The sequence below is a fragment of the Zeus faber genome (genome assembly GCF_960531495.2).
Source record: "Zeus faber genome assembly, chromosome: 1".
NCBI classification, from domain to species: Eukaryota; Metazoa; Chordata; class Actinopteri; order Zeiformes; family Zeidae; genus Zeus; species Zeus faber.
The window spans coordinates 56173713-56187358 of record NC_137193.1 but is presented as its reverse complement, the minus strand read 5'-3'; the positions used below and the strand labels follow the sequence as shown (position 1 = coordinate 56187358).

Sequence of the window (13646 nt, the reverse complement as noted above, 5' to 3'; positions counted from 1 at the left end):
CGTGTGCGGGACTCTCACCTAACGGTCGTGTTTCCTTCACGTTTTAGGTGAAGAACTGGTAGAAATTAATTGTTTCCTGACTCTCTCTCTGCTGAACACATTTGGTGTCGGGATTAACCACTGGGTTTTAACGCGATAACAGAGAGAAATGCACAGCTGCGCTCCCACTGTGTGTTTGGGCTGCTCGCCAATGTTAAAATGCCAATGTTGAGTAATTAAGTGCAAGAGAAAACCTTACACCTGGCATTAACATGTGTCTTTGGTGATCTGATCAGAAGTGGACAGCTCTAATACCAGGTGTGAATGCACCCAATGCGTCACGAATGTGGTTCAAGATTCGATCGCTCAGACCACATTCGGAGGTGGTCTGCGCATATGCCGACATTCTTTTAGCAGTGTAAAGGTGAATCATCATTCTTCATCGTTCATTCCATTACGCAGTGATGGGGACAGTCCCGTTACTCAGTTGTGTTTAAAAAATTTGTTTCATACAAGTAGGAATCAGACGGCCTGAGACACAGGAACGGAAACGTGCAGTCGACTGGAGATATTCCCTCTCCATTAAACAGTGATCAGGACAGTCCCTTAACTCAGTTGAGTTTAACATTGTCGTCCCTTAGGTAACAAACTAAAATAAATACATTTGTATACAGCTCTGCCTAGACAGTGCAGTGGATCCCTCTCCACTGTCCCAATCCAAGGGACAGTTGAAAGGAAGCGATCTGCAGTGTGTACGGCACACCACTGTATAGAGGAGAGAAAACTCCACTCCAATTTTTAGAGTTTTTGTTTTTGTTCACGTTTTTTTTATTTTCCATACAAGTAAGAAAATCAGGAAACTAAATAAATCTCTTCATCCTGAATCCTGCCCTACGTACAGTACACCAGCACCAAAATTTCAGTCTGTATTATTTTGATTTTGCCCGTGCACCAAGGTCTTCGCATTTGGTCTTTGCAAACGGAAATAATACACCAGTTTATATGCATGTAGAGCGGGGGCGATAGATCCGATCACAAGTGGTTACTCGAGACGCATGTGGAGACACATTATAATGCCAGGTGTGAACAGATGTACTAAGAGCTGTCCACTTGTTATCAGTTCACCCAAGACGCATGTTAAATCAAGGTGTAAACAGGGCCCAAGAAGCGTGTTAATCCCAGGTGTAAACAGAGCCTTGTAACTGACAGTAACGTGATCGGATCACTGCTATACAAAAGAACCAACTAGTATGAGCTACTCAAATAAAAGTGACTTAAAGTTGCTTAAGTGAAATGAGAAATCCCTGCAATAGTTATAGTCAGATCAATTTTAAAAAGGTCTTAATTTTCTGTTTTGTGTGAATTATTGAACATTATTTCACTATTTTAACACTATAACACTATTTTCATATTATTACAATATTATCATTTTATTTTGAAAGACTTTTGCATTGGAACAAATATTCAAAGTCAAATCAAAACTCATCTGCAATATTTCAATAAAGAGCTCACTTTTCCATTTGACACCAAAATAATGTTTCCTTTCTTAAACTATATAATTTTTTGGTTCATCATTACTTGTGCTTAGAATGGGTTTTGTATCATTGCAGTGCTGTTCCCACATTCACTTTAAAGTGGAAATAGGCAACTTCTTTGCTTTTAGTTATTATGAAGTAAATGTTGATTGTAAAGTGTAATGGCTATAGAATAACAACACCATCAGCGTTTAGATTTGTTCCCTATAAGCCTCGCTTTCACCACGAAATTCTGTCTGGTACGGTCTGGTACGATCTCACGGAAATTGAAGGCTCGATTTAAGACACGCAGGAAGTGCGTCAACCATGGCGCAACCAAAAGAGGAAGAGGATGGCACCCCTAATCAGTGTCCCAAACCAGACAAAGTGGAACGCAATCTCGCAGCTAACTTGCAACTTTTAAACAGCAATGTCTAAATAAACATGAAAATCTAAATTAACCAATGTAATCCTTTGCCATTTTGAACAGCGGAGGTTCAAAGTCAACTTACTTTAATTCAATATAAAATTGTGACAATTTCAATTTACCTCTTCAGTGAACATGCTTATTTCTTCTCTCTTATTTCCAAAGTGGTGTTGATCATTTCTTCACGGAGCTAGGCTCTGAGGAAAACCTAAAGCGATACGGTTGTCTTTGCACAAATGACAATACTGCGGGGGTGGGGGGGTGAAAAGTCTGTCTGTTTACACTTGAAACCTCAACAGGGAAGAGCACAGAAAAACCTTTCCCCAAGCTGTTTAAATGAAAGGCAAAACAAATAAAAATGAGATGTAACATTCATTGGCATGTTATTCTGTTGATCAGTTTTTTGGAAATATTGTGAATCGTTGACAGTCCAGTAATGCTTTGTTTTGTTTCTCTCATTTTGCGGACCACTGTGCCGGACAATGGACTGATTGTGATGCTGCAGTTTCAGCTGGACAGAGATGCATTGTTTGAAAGACACTGTTCCCAGACCTCGCTGTGAGACCAGTGATGATTTAATCGGCTACAATGGTCCAGATCAAAGTCAAAGGAGGCCTTTTCTCACCCACACCTAAAACTCAGCGTTGATCTGTAAATCATCCGGAATGGAGGACAGTGGAAAGGCAGTAGCCTGGAAGGAACATGACAAAGTGGCTATTCTGTAGGGCGTGGGCGTGGGAGGGCATGTGTTGTCAGATAATGGCATTATTCTTGTGGTTTACATTCCTTAATTTACATTACATTATATTTGCGTCTTGACTTTCATTCTTCTGGGGTACTTCTGCAACCTCAAAGTATCCCTTCTGGTTGTAAGTGAGTAAATAAATAGAGAGCGCTGGAGGAGAGAGAGTCAAACTGATTGGTGTTACAGTCTGGTCTTCTGCTCATATTTCACCTAAGCTTTAAAACTCATGGGGCTTTTGTGGCAACATGTCTTTTTTTTTTTTTTGGGGGGGGGGGGGGGGGGGGTTGCTTGGACCTTTGGTGTGAGTGTTGTATGACATATGTTCTTCCAACGCATTCACCTCATACGTAAGTGTTCATTATCGGAACCCTGACCGTATTCTGAGGTTTTCCATATGCTCCACTGTCACGTATCGCAATGGCAATTTGATGCCTCGCTAACAAGCTGACGCATTACCATTTGTGAGGACCCAGTGAACGCATTGTAGGAAGCATTCTTTATAAAAGTCTCTCCCATGTTGCTGCCTCGTTTGGGACACAGATAAGCACTTAAAATTTTCCTAAAAACAAACCAGTTAGTCCTGTAGTAAAACAGCCGATTTCCTTGTGGCCATCCAGGCATGAGATCGGGCGATAAGGGTGGAAACAAACAAAAGAGGCCTCGTCCTATCTCGGAAAAAGACGGTCTTTCTCTAATCAGTTTACCAAAGGCAAACATCAAACGCTGGCTCCCGCCTCTGAAGCGGTGCGGATGATTGTTTTATCAGCTGGAATTCTGAGATACCTTCGCCCTGTGTGAGTGTCTGGCTGTGGAGCTTACCAGGCACCAACAGCTGGTGAAAGCCAAGCTCGAGATATATCTGCAGCTCACACACAATGGGCAAGTTGCTCGCTCTGCACACGCAATATGTTACTGTGTGTGTGTGTGTGTTCACGGGACCGTGGCCCCCCCCCATTTCCAGCAGGACCTCTATTCCAGATTTGATTGTTTTCTTGAGCATCTCTTGTCAGCATGATTGCCATCAATTTTTGAGGACCTGTCCCTCTCCTCACAGGGCTCGGGGTAAACTGATAACCATCGCAGATAGAGGGGGGAAAGGATCCAGGCAGCGGGCTCATCAGCCCTCAGATTAGTGTGCGGCCGCTGATAAGAACAGTCAACGGGTTTGGCTCCATCCCCTCGATCCTTCTCCCAATCTGTAACGGCCTTCCTCAGTGACCCAGAAAGAACCAAGATCCGGGCTGTCAAGAAACACACACACACACCAACCTACCTGATAAAACAACTGGCTGTTTGGTTTCAAGGCCTGTTAATCTAGACCTTTTTTTACAATGAAACTTCAACGATATCCATTTAACATAAATTACAATTTGTTAAGTCAGAGTCAATTGATGTAGCCACCTCCCTCCTCAATTATGTGGCCATTGCTATTTAGTGCATAATGGAAGACATCTTTATGTACGGCTCAAGTTGATTATTTCCTGGGAGGGAGAATAAATGCGAAAAAAAATTCCCCCCACTTTTATCTATTTAAAGGATGTTTTCTTTGGGTAACGTAGGACATTCAGGCATTTAAGTAATTGTGTCAATAAAGGAAACTCCCTTTTCCTGCAATGATACCCATAGTTTTGGGCCCTGTATGCAATGCGGTTACCAGTGAAATAACTGGGCACAATGAGCGACGATGGGCCATGACATTATGTTAGTGTCGCTTTTTACTCTTGATACGTCTGTCCTCATGAAGCATATCTTGCAATGACCTCAGCCTCAGCAAATCATGACTTCCTCCAGAAATGCCCAAGAACCATGGGTTGAATTTAAGGTCTCTACAAATGGAGATATATCACATTCCTTTGATTTTTTGCATTGATATTTGTTGTTTGGCGTGTACCTTTTAATGAGGTGTTTTCTTAACAAGCACCAGAGAGCGTTTGCTCTTTATGGCCGGTCTTCCCCGCCCTCTCTACAGCTGTCGTCCCCTGTGTGTGGTTTTATTTCGGTAAAGTGATAGGTCCAGACAAGCCCCCATAGCTCCTCCATCCTTGGCCACTGGCAACTGTTGCCTGTGACTGTAATGGACACGGGACCCCGTAAATCCCTTTACCAGCCTCCTGATAATCAATCAGGCCCCCGCCCCCCACTCCAGAATCTGGGCTGGGTCCCCTCGAGGTGCCTGCCATCACGGGCTCCACTCATCACCACCTGATCTTGCAAACACAATGAGATCAGCTTTGATCCTCGCTGCTTCTGGACTTCCTGTCTTCTCTTCTCTCACCCCTGACACTGCGACGCGGGCTATTGCCATGGAAACGGTTGCACCGCTGTGTTACCACGCCGATGCCCTGGAACTCCTAATGGCATCACAGTCTGCGGGCAAAGATGCACACCAGCTGCTGCTGAGCCAAACTGCTCTCAGGCCAGGATTACTTAGAGAGTAATCAGGAATTACTCATATTAATTTAGCTCTTAAATAATGAACCAACAGTGTTGGTTCATCATTCAATTATTTTCACTCTCACTCACTCTGCCTTTTTGCAATGACGTTAATGCCTGTACCTTTAAGGGACTTATTATATTGGATTCTTTCTCTCTGTTTGGTAAAATTCTTCGTCTTTTTAAAATGCTATCTACCTCTCTCTCTCTGCCACTTTTTCCTTTATCCATCTCTTACTCCCTCTCTCCATCTCTCTCCCTCTCCCTCTCTCTCTCCCTCTCTCTCCCTCTCCCTCTCTCTCTCCCTCTCTCTCCCTCTCCCCCTTCTCTCGCTCTCTCTCTCTCTCCCCTTCTCCCTCTCTCCCCTTCCCCCCATCTCTGTCTCTGTCTCTGTCTCTCTGTCTCTCTGTCTCTCTGTCTCTCTATCCCTCTATCCCTCTATCCCTCTCTCGCTCTCTCGCTTTCTCGCTCTTTCGCTCTCTCGCTCATTCGCTCTCTCGCTCTCACTCTCACTCTCACTCTGTATTTCTCTGTCCTCCAAAACCGTTGCCTTAAAGCCAGGCCAATGTTTCCAGGTATGATTATATCTGTTGTTGTTGCAACACAGAGGAGCGAGGCACATTTTTTTTTTTTTTTTTTCTTCCAGCGTCTGAACTGAGGCGAAGACGAAAACAGAGCGAGACCTGACCGTGTGCTGTGCAGTTGGCCTCATAGATAAGCTTCTCTCCTAGGGGCTTTTTTAATCATTATTGCTACACTTTTTTTCATGGACCACATCACTAAACGCCCTTGCCTGTGTTCCCGCTCCCCTGGGCTTAGGTGTGAAATACTCTGGTTATGAAACCCAACATTGGCTCTTTGTGTTATCGGTCTGTGTTTCATTCTAATGCACTGGCTTCATGTCGCATCACAGAGTCAGAGAGGTCTTTGAATCCCATATATCTGTGACAGACAGTGGATAAATGTCACTTTCCTTGATAAAATACATCTGGAGCTGACTTGATAAAGGATTGTGTGTGTGCATGTGTGTTTGTGTGTGTGTGTGCGCTTGCGTGCGTGTGTGTGTGCGTGCCTGTGTGTGCTTGCGTGTGTAAAAAAGTAAAAAGAAGCAAGATGGACAGAGAGAATGATTGAGAGAATGCCATGAAAATGAATTATATTCATTAACAGATCAAATATATTTTCCCAACTGCAGAGTTTACAAAAAAAAACAGTGTTTCGTTTGCTTCGGCTCCCACAGCAATCTAGCTGTTACGTGAATAACTTGCTTCCTTTTTTTCACAAAGCAGTAAATTCCCATCATTTATAATTTCTGGGCAATAGGAATTGTCTTCGTTGTCAAAATCAGATTAGAGCCACGACAGGAATGTACAAAAAAAGAAACGAAGGCTGAAAAAGCTCCTTTCTCCGATTCGACTCAGGATCCAGTGAAAGGGCGGGATCTTAACAAAAAAAGAAAAGCTGTTGCTACACATTCTCTACATAATTTTTCACATCTCAAAGATAAATGGTATAATTACTAGAACTTTGAACCAGAACGTAGATAGGTGAGATTGTTTTTTTTTTTGTTTTTTTTTGTTTTTCTTCAAAAGAAAGCTGTTCATTGAAAATAGCAAAAACCGATGCCTTTTACAATGCCTTGACAGATTGAATTAGGGGAAGCAGAAGCATGTAATGTGACTGACAGAAATCCTTGTGGGTTCAATTAGTGATTTATGAGCCCTCACAAGTTACACGCAGGAAGGGGCTAATGTGATTAGCTTGGGAATACAGTCAGAGAGAAGCGAGGCGAGGTGGTTCGACGAAATTCACCCTCAGAACCCTCCACAGGATCAGTAGACATTAAAGATTGTGTGGAATATTTAATCATTTTCATGTATAATGCAAATCAATGACCAATGAAAAACCTCATGTCAAACAACCTGGTAAAACCTTTTGGTTTTAAAACTTTGAAACACTGCATATCTCATTATGCACCATAAATTTTACATCTGTCCGACAGTGTGACGTGGTATGTGTGACCCCTATTTGGTTAATCGTCATGCAGTTTGTAAATATGTATATTTATAACCATGACCTGTCAAGGTAAATCTGAGGCAATACATCAATTGGAAACATACATTAAAAACATTTAAAAAAATACATGTTACATGCACATGTTTCCTTAAAAATATTAACAAATAAAATAAATGTATAAAAGACTTGAGAATGAGGTGTGCTTGGTCGTAGTTCACGTCCAGGCCTTTAATCACCCGGCTAGATGTGGTCCACTGAGTCCAAATTCAGCTTGTTGCCGGAAGGCAGGCATACTGAAACGGAGGTCCCGAAAGAGGGAGTTTGCTCTCCACTTGTCCCTGGCAGACTGTGAAAAATAAGTTTTAATGACAGTCTGAGAACCGAAGGCGTAGCTGCAACGCTGTGGAGATAGAGAAACACAGAACCTCCCTTTTTTTCTCAGCTCACAAAGACCCCAGTGTGCGAGAGTTCAGATAGCGCTGAGACCTCATATCAGCCTTTTAGGGAGAAGCACGGTATGCGGCCTTTGTGGGCTTATCAGCAAAGTTAACAGCACAAACAACCAAGACCGTGGTAAAAAAGGACATTCTCTAATATTAGACCTTTGTAATCACCCCAAAACGGCTGCTGTGCCCCCCCATAAACTTCAGATAAAATTGAAGCAACTGAGAGCCTTGATATGCGCACCGAAAGGAACAGGGCAATTTGATGCACAGTGCTGTGGTTGATACTGTGGCGACCACCGGATGCTCGCCACGGCGTTCTCTTTATCTCCGCTCGAGTTTGACAACGCTGTGTGACCAACATGCACATAGCACTGATCTGAATCTGTGTTTGTGTTCTTCCAAGGTGGAGCTGCATCTGAAGCCCCTCCAGTCTCTGCTGCTCCACCAGAAGCCACTGGTCTTCGTGCTCAACTCCCCCCAGACACTGATCTGGGAGGTCAAGACCGAGAAACTGGCGCCCGGCATCAAACACACCTTCCATGTGAGTCAAGTGTCGCCTAAAACTTTATTTCATGCATGTATTTTATATATATATATATATATATATATATATATATATATTTTATTTTTTATTTTTTTATTAAGAGTCACGATTCTCCAAATCAACAATTTCATTTGACCTTGGATTTTAAGGTCAGGATTCGATTCGATTTTAGATTTAAACATATTTTTTTCAGCACTGATGGCTATGCCATTTTTAGGCTATCGAGTCTTGACTTGATGTTAAAAATGATAAATAGTAACAAAGATAACACATGTGAAAATATTTAAACAACACACCTAAACAGTTAAGAACTTTAGCAAAACTAGACTTTAGAATTATAAACAATAAGTTACTTAGATTCAAGAGGTTAATTTGTCACATACATATACATACTTTCATACATACTGTATATGCAGTGAAATGTCAATGCAACGCACCCGGTGATTACGCACAATATGTTCTAGACTGAACATAGTAGCTACCTAAGAATTTTGACTTGACTAACTAACTGATTCCTAAAACATAATGCAGTAAGTCGAATATTATAGAATAAAATAAAATAAAATAAAATAAGAACTCAAGGGTAATGTAAGGTGGGGGTACAAAATAGATAAAGGGAATAGGCTTATGTATATGGGATAGACTTATGTATTTGGGATAGGCTATTTATATATATACAGATAAGTGCATTAAAGTGGCATGTGAATAAAGTGAGGTAGTGTTTGTGAGATATACAGCACGGTATACAACAGTACGGCGCAGCAATACGGTAACACCGAACAACCCAGAACAGTGATACAGTATGCGGTACAGTATGCTACATACAGTACAGTAAGGTAGTGGAGCCTATGTGTGTGGCTCAGTGAGGACCCCTGGTGAGGTCAGCATTGACAGATCTAATGGCTTGCGGGAAGAAACTCCGTATCAGTCTCTCTGTTCTCGCTGTGTGACTGCGGAGGCGCTTGCCTGACCGCAGCAGCTGGAACAGTCCATTGTTGGGGTGATGGGGATCCTTCATGATCACGCACCACCCTCTGTAGGGCCTGCCTATCCTGAGCAGTACAGTTCCCAAACCAGGCCTTGATGTTGCCTGTCAGGATGCTCCCCAGTGCCCCAAAGTAGAAGGACTTGAGGATCCTCACTGAGACCCGGAATTTCCTAAGCTGCCTGAGGTGGTAAAGACGCTGTTTCGCCTTTTTCACCAGAGTGTCTGTTTGTAAAGTCCATGTTAAATCCTCTGTGATGATGCACAGAAGAAGTCCCATTAATCACCAAGCGCACGTGTGTCCCCGTTTGTAATCCACGCCTAAAGTTCACAATCAGCTCCTTAGTTTTGCTGACGTTCAGGTGGAGGCTGTTGTCCTGGCACCAGAGTGATAGGTCAGTCACCTTGTGGGAGGCCTTCTCATCGCCATCAGTGATCAGGCCCACGACAACGGTGTCGTTAGCGAACTTGATGATGGTGTTGGAGCTGGACCTGGCCACACAGTCACGTGTGTACAGGGAGTACAGTAGGGGGCTGAGGACGCAGCCCTGGGGGGATCCTGTGTTCAGAGTGAGGAAGCTGGACATGTGCTTCCCCACCCTAACCAACTGGGGCTGGGCTGAAAGGAAGTCCAGGATCCAGGCACACAGCGAAGTATTCAGTCCGAGCTCCTTCAGCTTGACAGCCAGTCTGGTGGGGACTATGGTATTGAAAGTTGAACTATAATCAATGAACAGCATTCTCACATAGGCCCCCTTCTGGCCATCCAGGTGCGTGAGTTTGGTGTGCAGTACCTGGGAGACCGTGTCATCAGTGGATCTGTTCTGCTGGTACGCGAACTGCAACGGGTCCAAGGTGCGAGGGAGGGAGGCACAGATATAATCCTTAATCAGCCTCTCGAAACACTTCATGACCACCGAGGTGAGGGCCAGCGGACAGTAGTCATTCAGGCAGGCAGGAGAGGCGATCTTTGGGACAGGAACAACGGTGGACTTCTTGAAGCAGGACGGAACCACTGATTCATCCAGGGAGATGTTGAATATTGTAGTGAACACCGGGGCTAGCTGGTTAGCACAGGTCTTCAGTACGCGTCCAGATATGCCATCTGGGCCTGCAGCTTTCCTGGTGTTCACCCGCATCGGACCCCTCCTGACCTCATGCTCTGACACTGAGAGTGCGCGCTCATCCCCAGCGGTGTATCTCCAATTTGCCGGGGAGCTAGCGGTGCTGTTGCCAGACTCAAACCGCGCATAAAAGGAGTTAAGTTCGTTGACAGGGCGGTGTCCACACTCGTGGCTGGGGAGGAGCTTATTACACTACGTTAAAGTTCCTCACCAAAATTAGCGTAGAAAAACCGATGCTATTGCCAGAGGGGAACACTGATAGTAAAAGGCAAATTACTATCTGCAGCTCCAATCAGAGCGATCTTTTCCCCAAACAAAGCAAATAAAAAATCTAGATGTATTTAATTTACTCCGTTTCCCGCTGCCACTCTGCTATTGAGCAGATCGCAGAGCGCTCCTGAAATAATCCCGCCCGGGTTCTCACGACCCGGTGAGAACTTTCATTGCCACATCTGTGGAATTACTGGACATTCTGGTCCAAGGTGCCATTTCCCCTGTATACACAGTGAAACACCGGAGGAGAGGGAGACTGGCGGTGTACCCACGCGTCATGGAATCAATCAAATTTTGTCCCTGCAGCCCTGGTACCAAGTGGTTGGGTGCAGTGTGCGTTGAGAGATGCGGCGCAGCGGACTCTCTAAGGAGCAGACCGCAGCTCCTCAAACTCCAAGTCGGTTCGGAGCCGGGAGCTGCAGTTGACTCTGTGGAGGGCCCCACACGCCCCAGCACTCACTACATTTGTTTACCGGTGGATCTTGATTGTCCCAATATGTCTGACAATATTACCAATAAAAATACGGGAAGAATCGCGAACCTGATTGTGATTTTGAAGTTAGAAATTGAACGCTTATTTCAATAGATTTTTTTTTTTTGTCTGAATTGTGACACCACTAAAAAATATAATATACAAAATATACATTCAATATATATATCAATCAATTTTCAATTAAATTAATAAGTGATTTATCATTTTTTATGAACTATGGTCAGAAATGTGGTAAATGACATTATCTGAGCCCAAGCAGATACAGCATGAAATTTCTTAATGTTTTCCTTTCACTTTGGACAAAAGCAGCTGCTGAATGGTATATTATTATTGTAGCGAGCTAGGGCTTCTTCGACCAAGCAAGAGGCAGGAGATGTGTTTTCACAATCAAGCGCAATCTTTATTTATCAGAGTGTTCAGCCTTTTGTACAACTACACTGTCATCACGGCATACTCACACCACATAAAAGTAATAACAATCTGGCTAACTAACACTAACAACAGCATAACAATTAAAATTACTGTAACTAAGAACAAATAAAACAATCCCTTTCCCAGAGAACCCCAAAACACACAATAACAAATCATGCTGGGAAATCTCCGCCCCACCTTTATTCCCCAACACGCTACATTATATAAAGAGCCTATTTTAAGGCATTCTTTATTTCTATGTTTCGCCATAAATACTGAATGTTAATCATTGTTAATGGTTAAGTGTTTAAAACTCCGACTACTGCACTGCAGGATTTAGCGATCTCACATTCAGATAATATCTTATCTTATCAAAACTATTCTCATAGTAAGGCCTAGAATAATGGAGGTATTTTCTGGATTCACTCCAAGACCTATTAATGTTTTAGAAAATGTACGTTTAATGCTTAATCCTTCGGAACTCAAACTGATATCACTCCACAGACAAATTTGTAGTATGAAGGGTATTTATCCCACACAATAAGGAATCTTTATTTTGTTTTGGCATTGCAGTCCCAAACAACATTGTTTTCCAGTGAGGCTTGGTTTAATGGGGCAGAGCTGTTTCCCCGCTGTCTCCTTCCAACCTCCAAACAATCTTGCTGATGGCTGGGTAGCTTTTCAAATCAGTCAGGGCGTATCCCTGCATCGCAGCGAAAAACTCACAAAGGGGAATGTTAGCTGGCCTAATAAGCTAAAGCTCCCTCTGGGCACATTCTTGCGATTCAATGTAATATTTGCCCCCCTTGCTTTTCACTTCCAGTTTGAAGGTTAGTGCTGATGGGCTGATGAGGAACTGGAATTAGACAGAGGCCGGTTCAGGTCTCCTCTGCTCTACAGGCAGAAAGGTCCCAACATAAAACCGACTTTGAGGCTCGGTCAGGACGCAACCTTGTTAGAGTAGTGGGAGCAAAGCCCCCTGGAGACACAGACATATTTAGTAGGATGACCAGGGGGGCTTCCCTGGGAAACTTAATGAAATTTCAAAAAATGAACTTTAGTTTACTTCCAGTGTAAGCCAGCGTATTACATGGGAAAATCATAGCAGAGGCCTCAGCCGTTGCTATGCTAAACCCAGGTGGCTTCCAAAGACTCCTCATGTGCTGGTAGAGGTCGTCATGGCTCCTGAGATTCACTGAAATTATAATTTTCAAATGAATGTTAATGCCACAACATTCAGCAGGAATGCAGCGGCAGGTACTCAAATGATTTCCATATGCGGCGGAGTGTTTTCCTGCTTATTCCTTACGTACAAAACATCCTGCCGTAAAACCCAATGTGGTGTAAGGATGAACACACCAAACACACACACACACACACACACACACACACACACACACACACACACACACACACACACACACACACACACACACACACTTCTGTGAGCTGTGAGAAACCATTAGTACCCTGGTTTGTGAGGCTCCGTGGCTCAAATATTTACAGAGAGAAATGACATGATATGAAAACAGCTGTTCTGAGCGCCAATTCCTGATAAAAATTAAATTACGTGCATTTTCATGTACAGTAAAAAGAGTAGAAATGCATATGTCAAGAAGTACAAAGCGAGTCTGCTTGTCTTTTCTCGAGTTGTGGTAGCGCAGCGGGAGTCTCTGAAGAAAACAGCAGGTCGGCATCATGGTAAATGTTTCCTGTTGTCAGAGGTGGCGGACAGCAAACAGCTGTCAGCAGGCAGGAAGGTCCTTAGTTCAGACCCATGGCTGTGTTTCTAATGACGTTAGACATGGAAGATGACACAAAACCCTGCGCCTCTTTTCCCAGAGAAGCGATGAGGGCTGTCTCCAGTGAGCGCAGTAATTCTTCTCCATGATCTCGTAACCTATTGTGAAACCTGACATACATTTCTGTAATCAATGCCTCGAAGCCTCTTTTTTTCAGTTGTTCTTTTGAACTGAATCCACACACACACGCGCGTTGTTCACCTTACAGAATGCAGCGTACTTCGGAAGTGAGAGCAAAATGTTAAGTATTTGTTGGAGCCCTTTTGGAGTTAGAGAAAGAGGGTGTTTGGTAGTGCACAGAGTGCTGTACTGTAGGTTTAATCTATCTAGAAGCCTGGGTGCACGTGATTGGAATCTGGTCATCTTCTCTTTTCATCTTCATCTTCTGGAATCTTCTTGAAGGACTGATAACTTTGAGGACTTCCCATTGTCAGATCGACTAAATGCTTCACTG

At 43.5% G+C, this 13646-nt stretch overlaps 1 protein-coding gene across 2 annotated transcripts in view; it reads left to right on the top strand.

Moving 5' to 3' along the window:
* tgfbr3 (transforming growth factor, beta receptor III) overlaps positions 1 to 13646 on the top strand; it is a 66822-nt gene that overhangs the window by 24580 nt on the left and 28596 nt on the right. For both annotated transcript variants that reach the window (XM_080005070.1, XM_080005071.1), the window contains exon 4: positions 7964 to 8101. In XM_080005070.1, coding sequence (XP_079861196.1) covers positions 7964 to 8101 — 138 coding nt within the window. The remainder of the gene's footprint in view (positions 1 to 7963; positions 8102 to 13646) is intronic.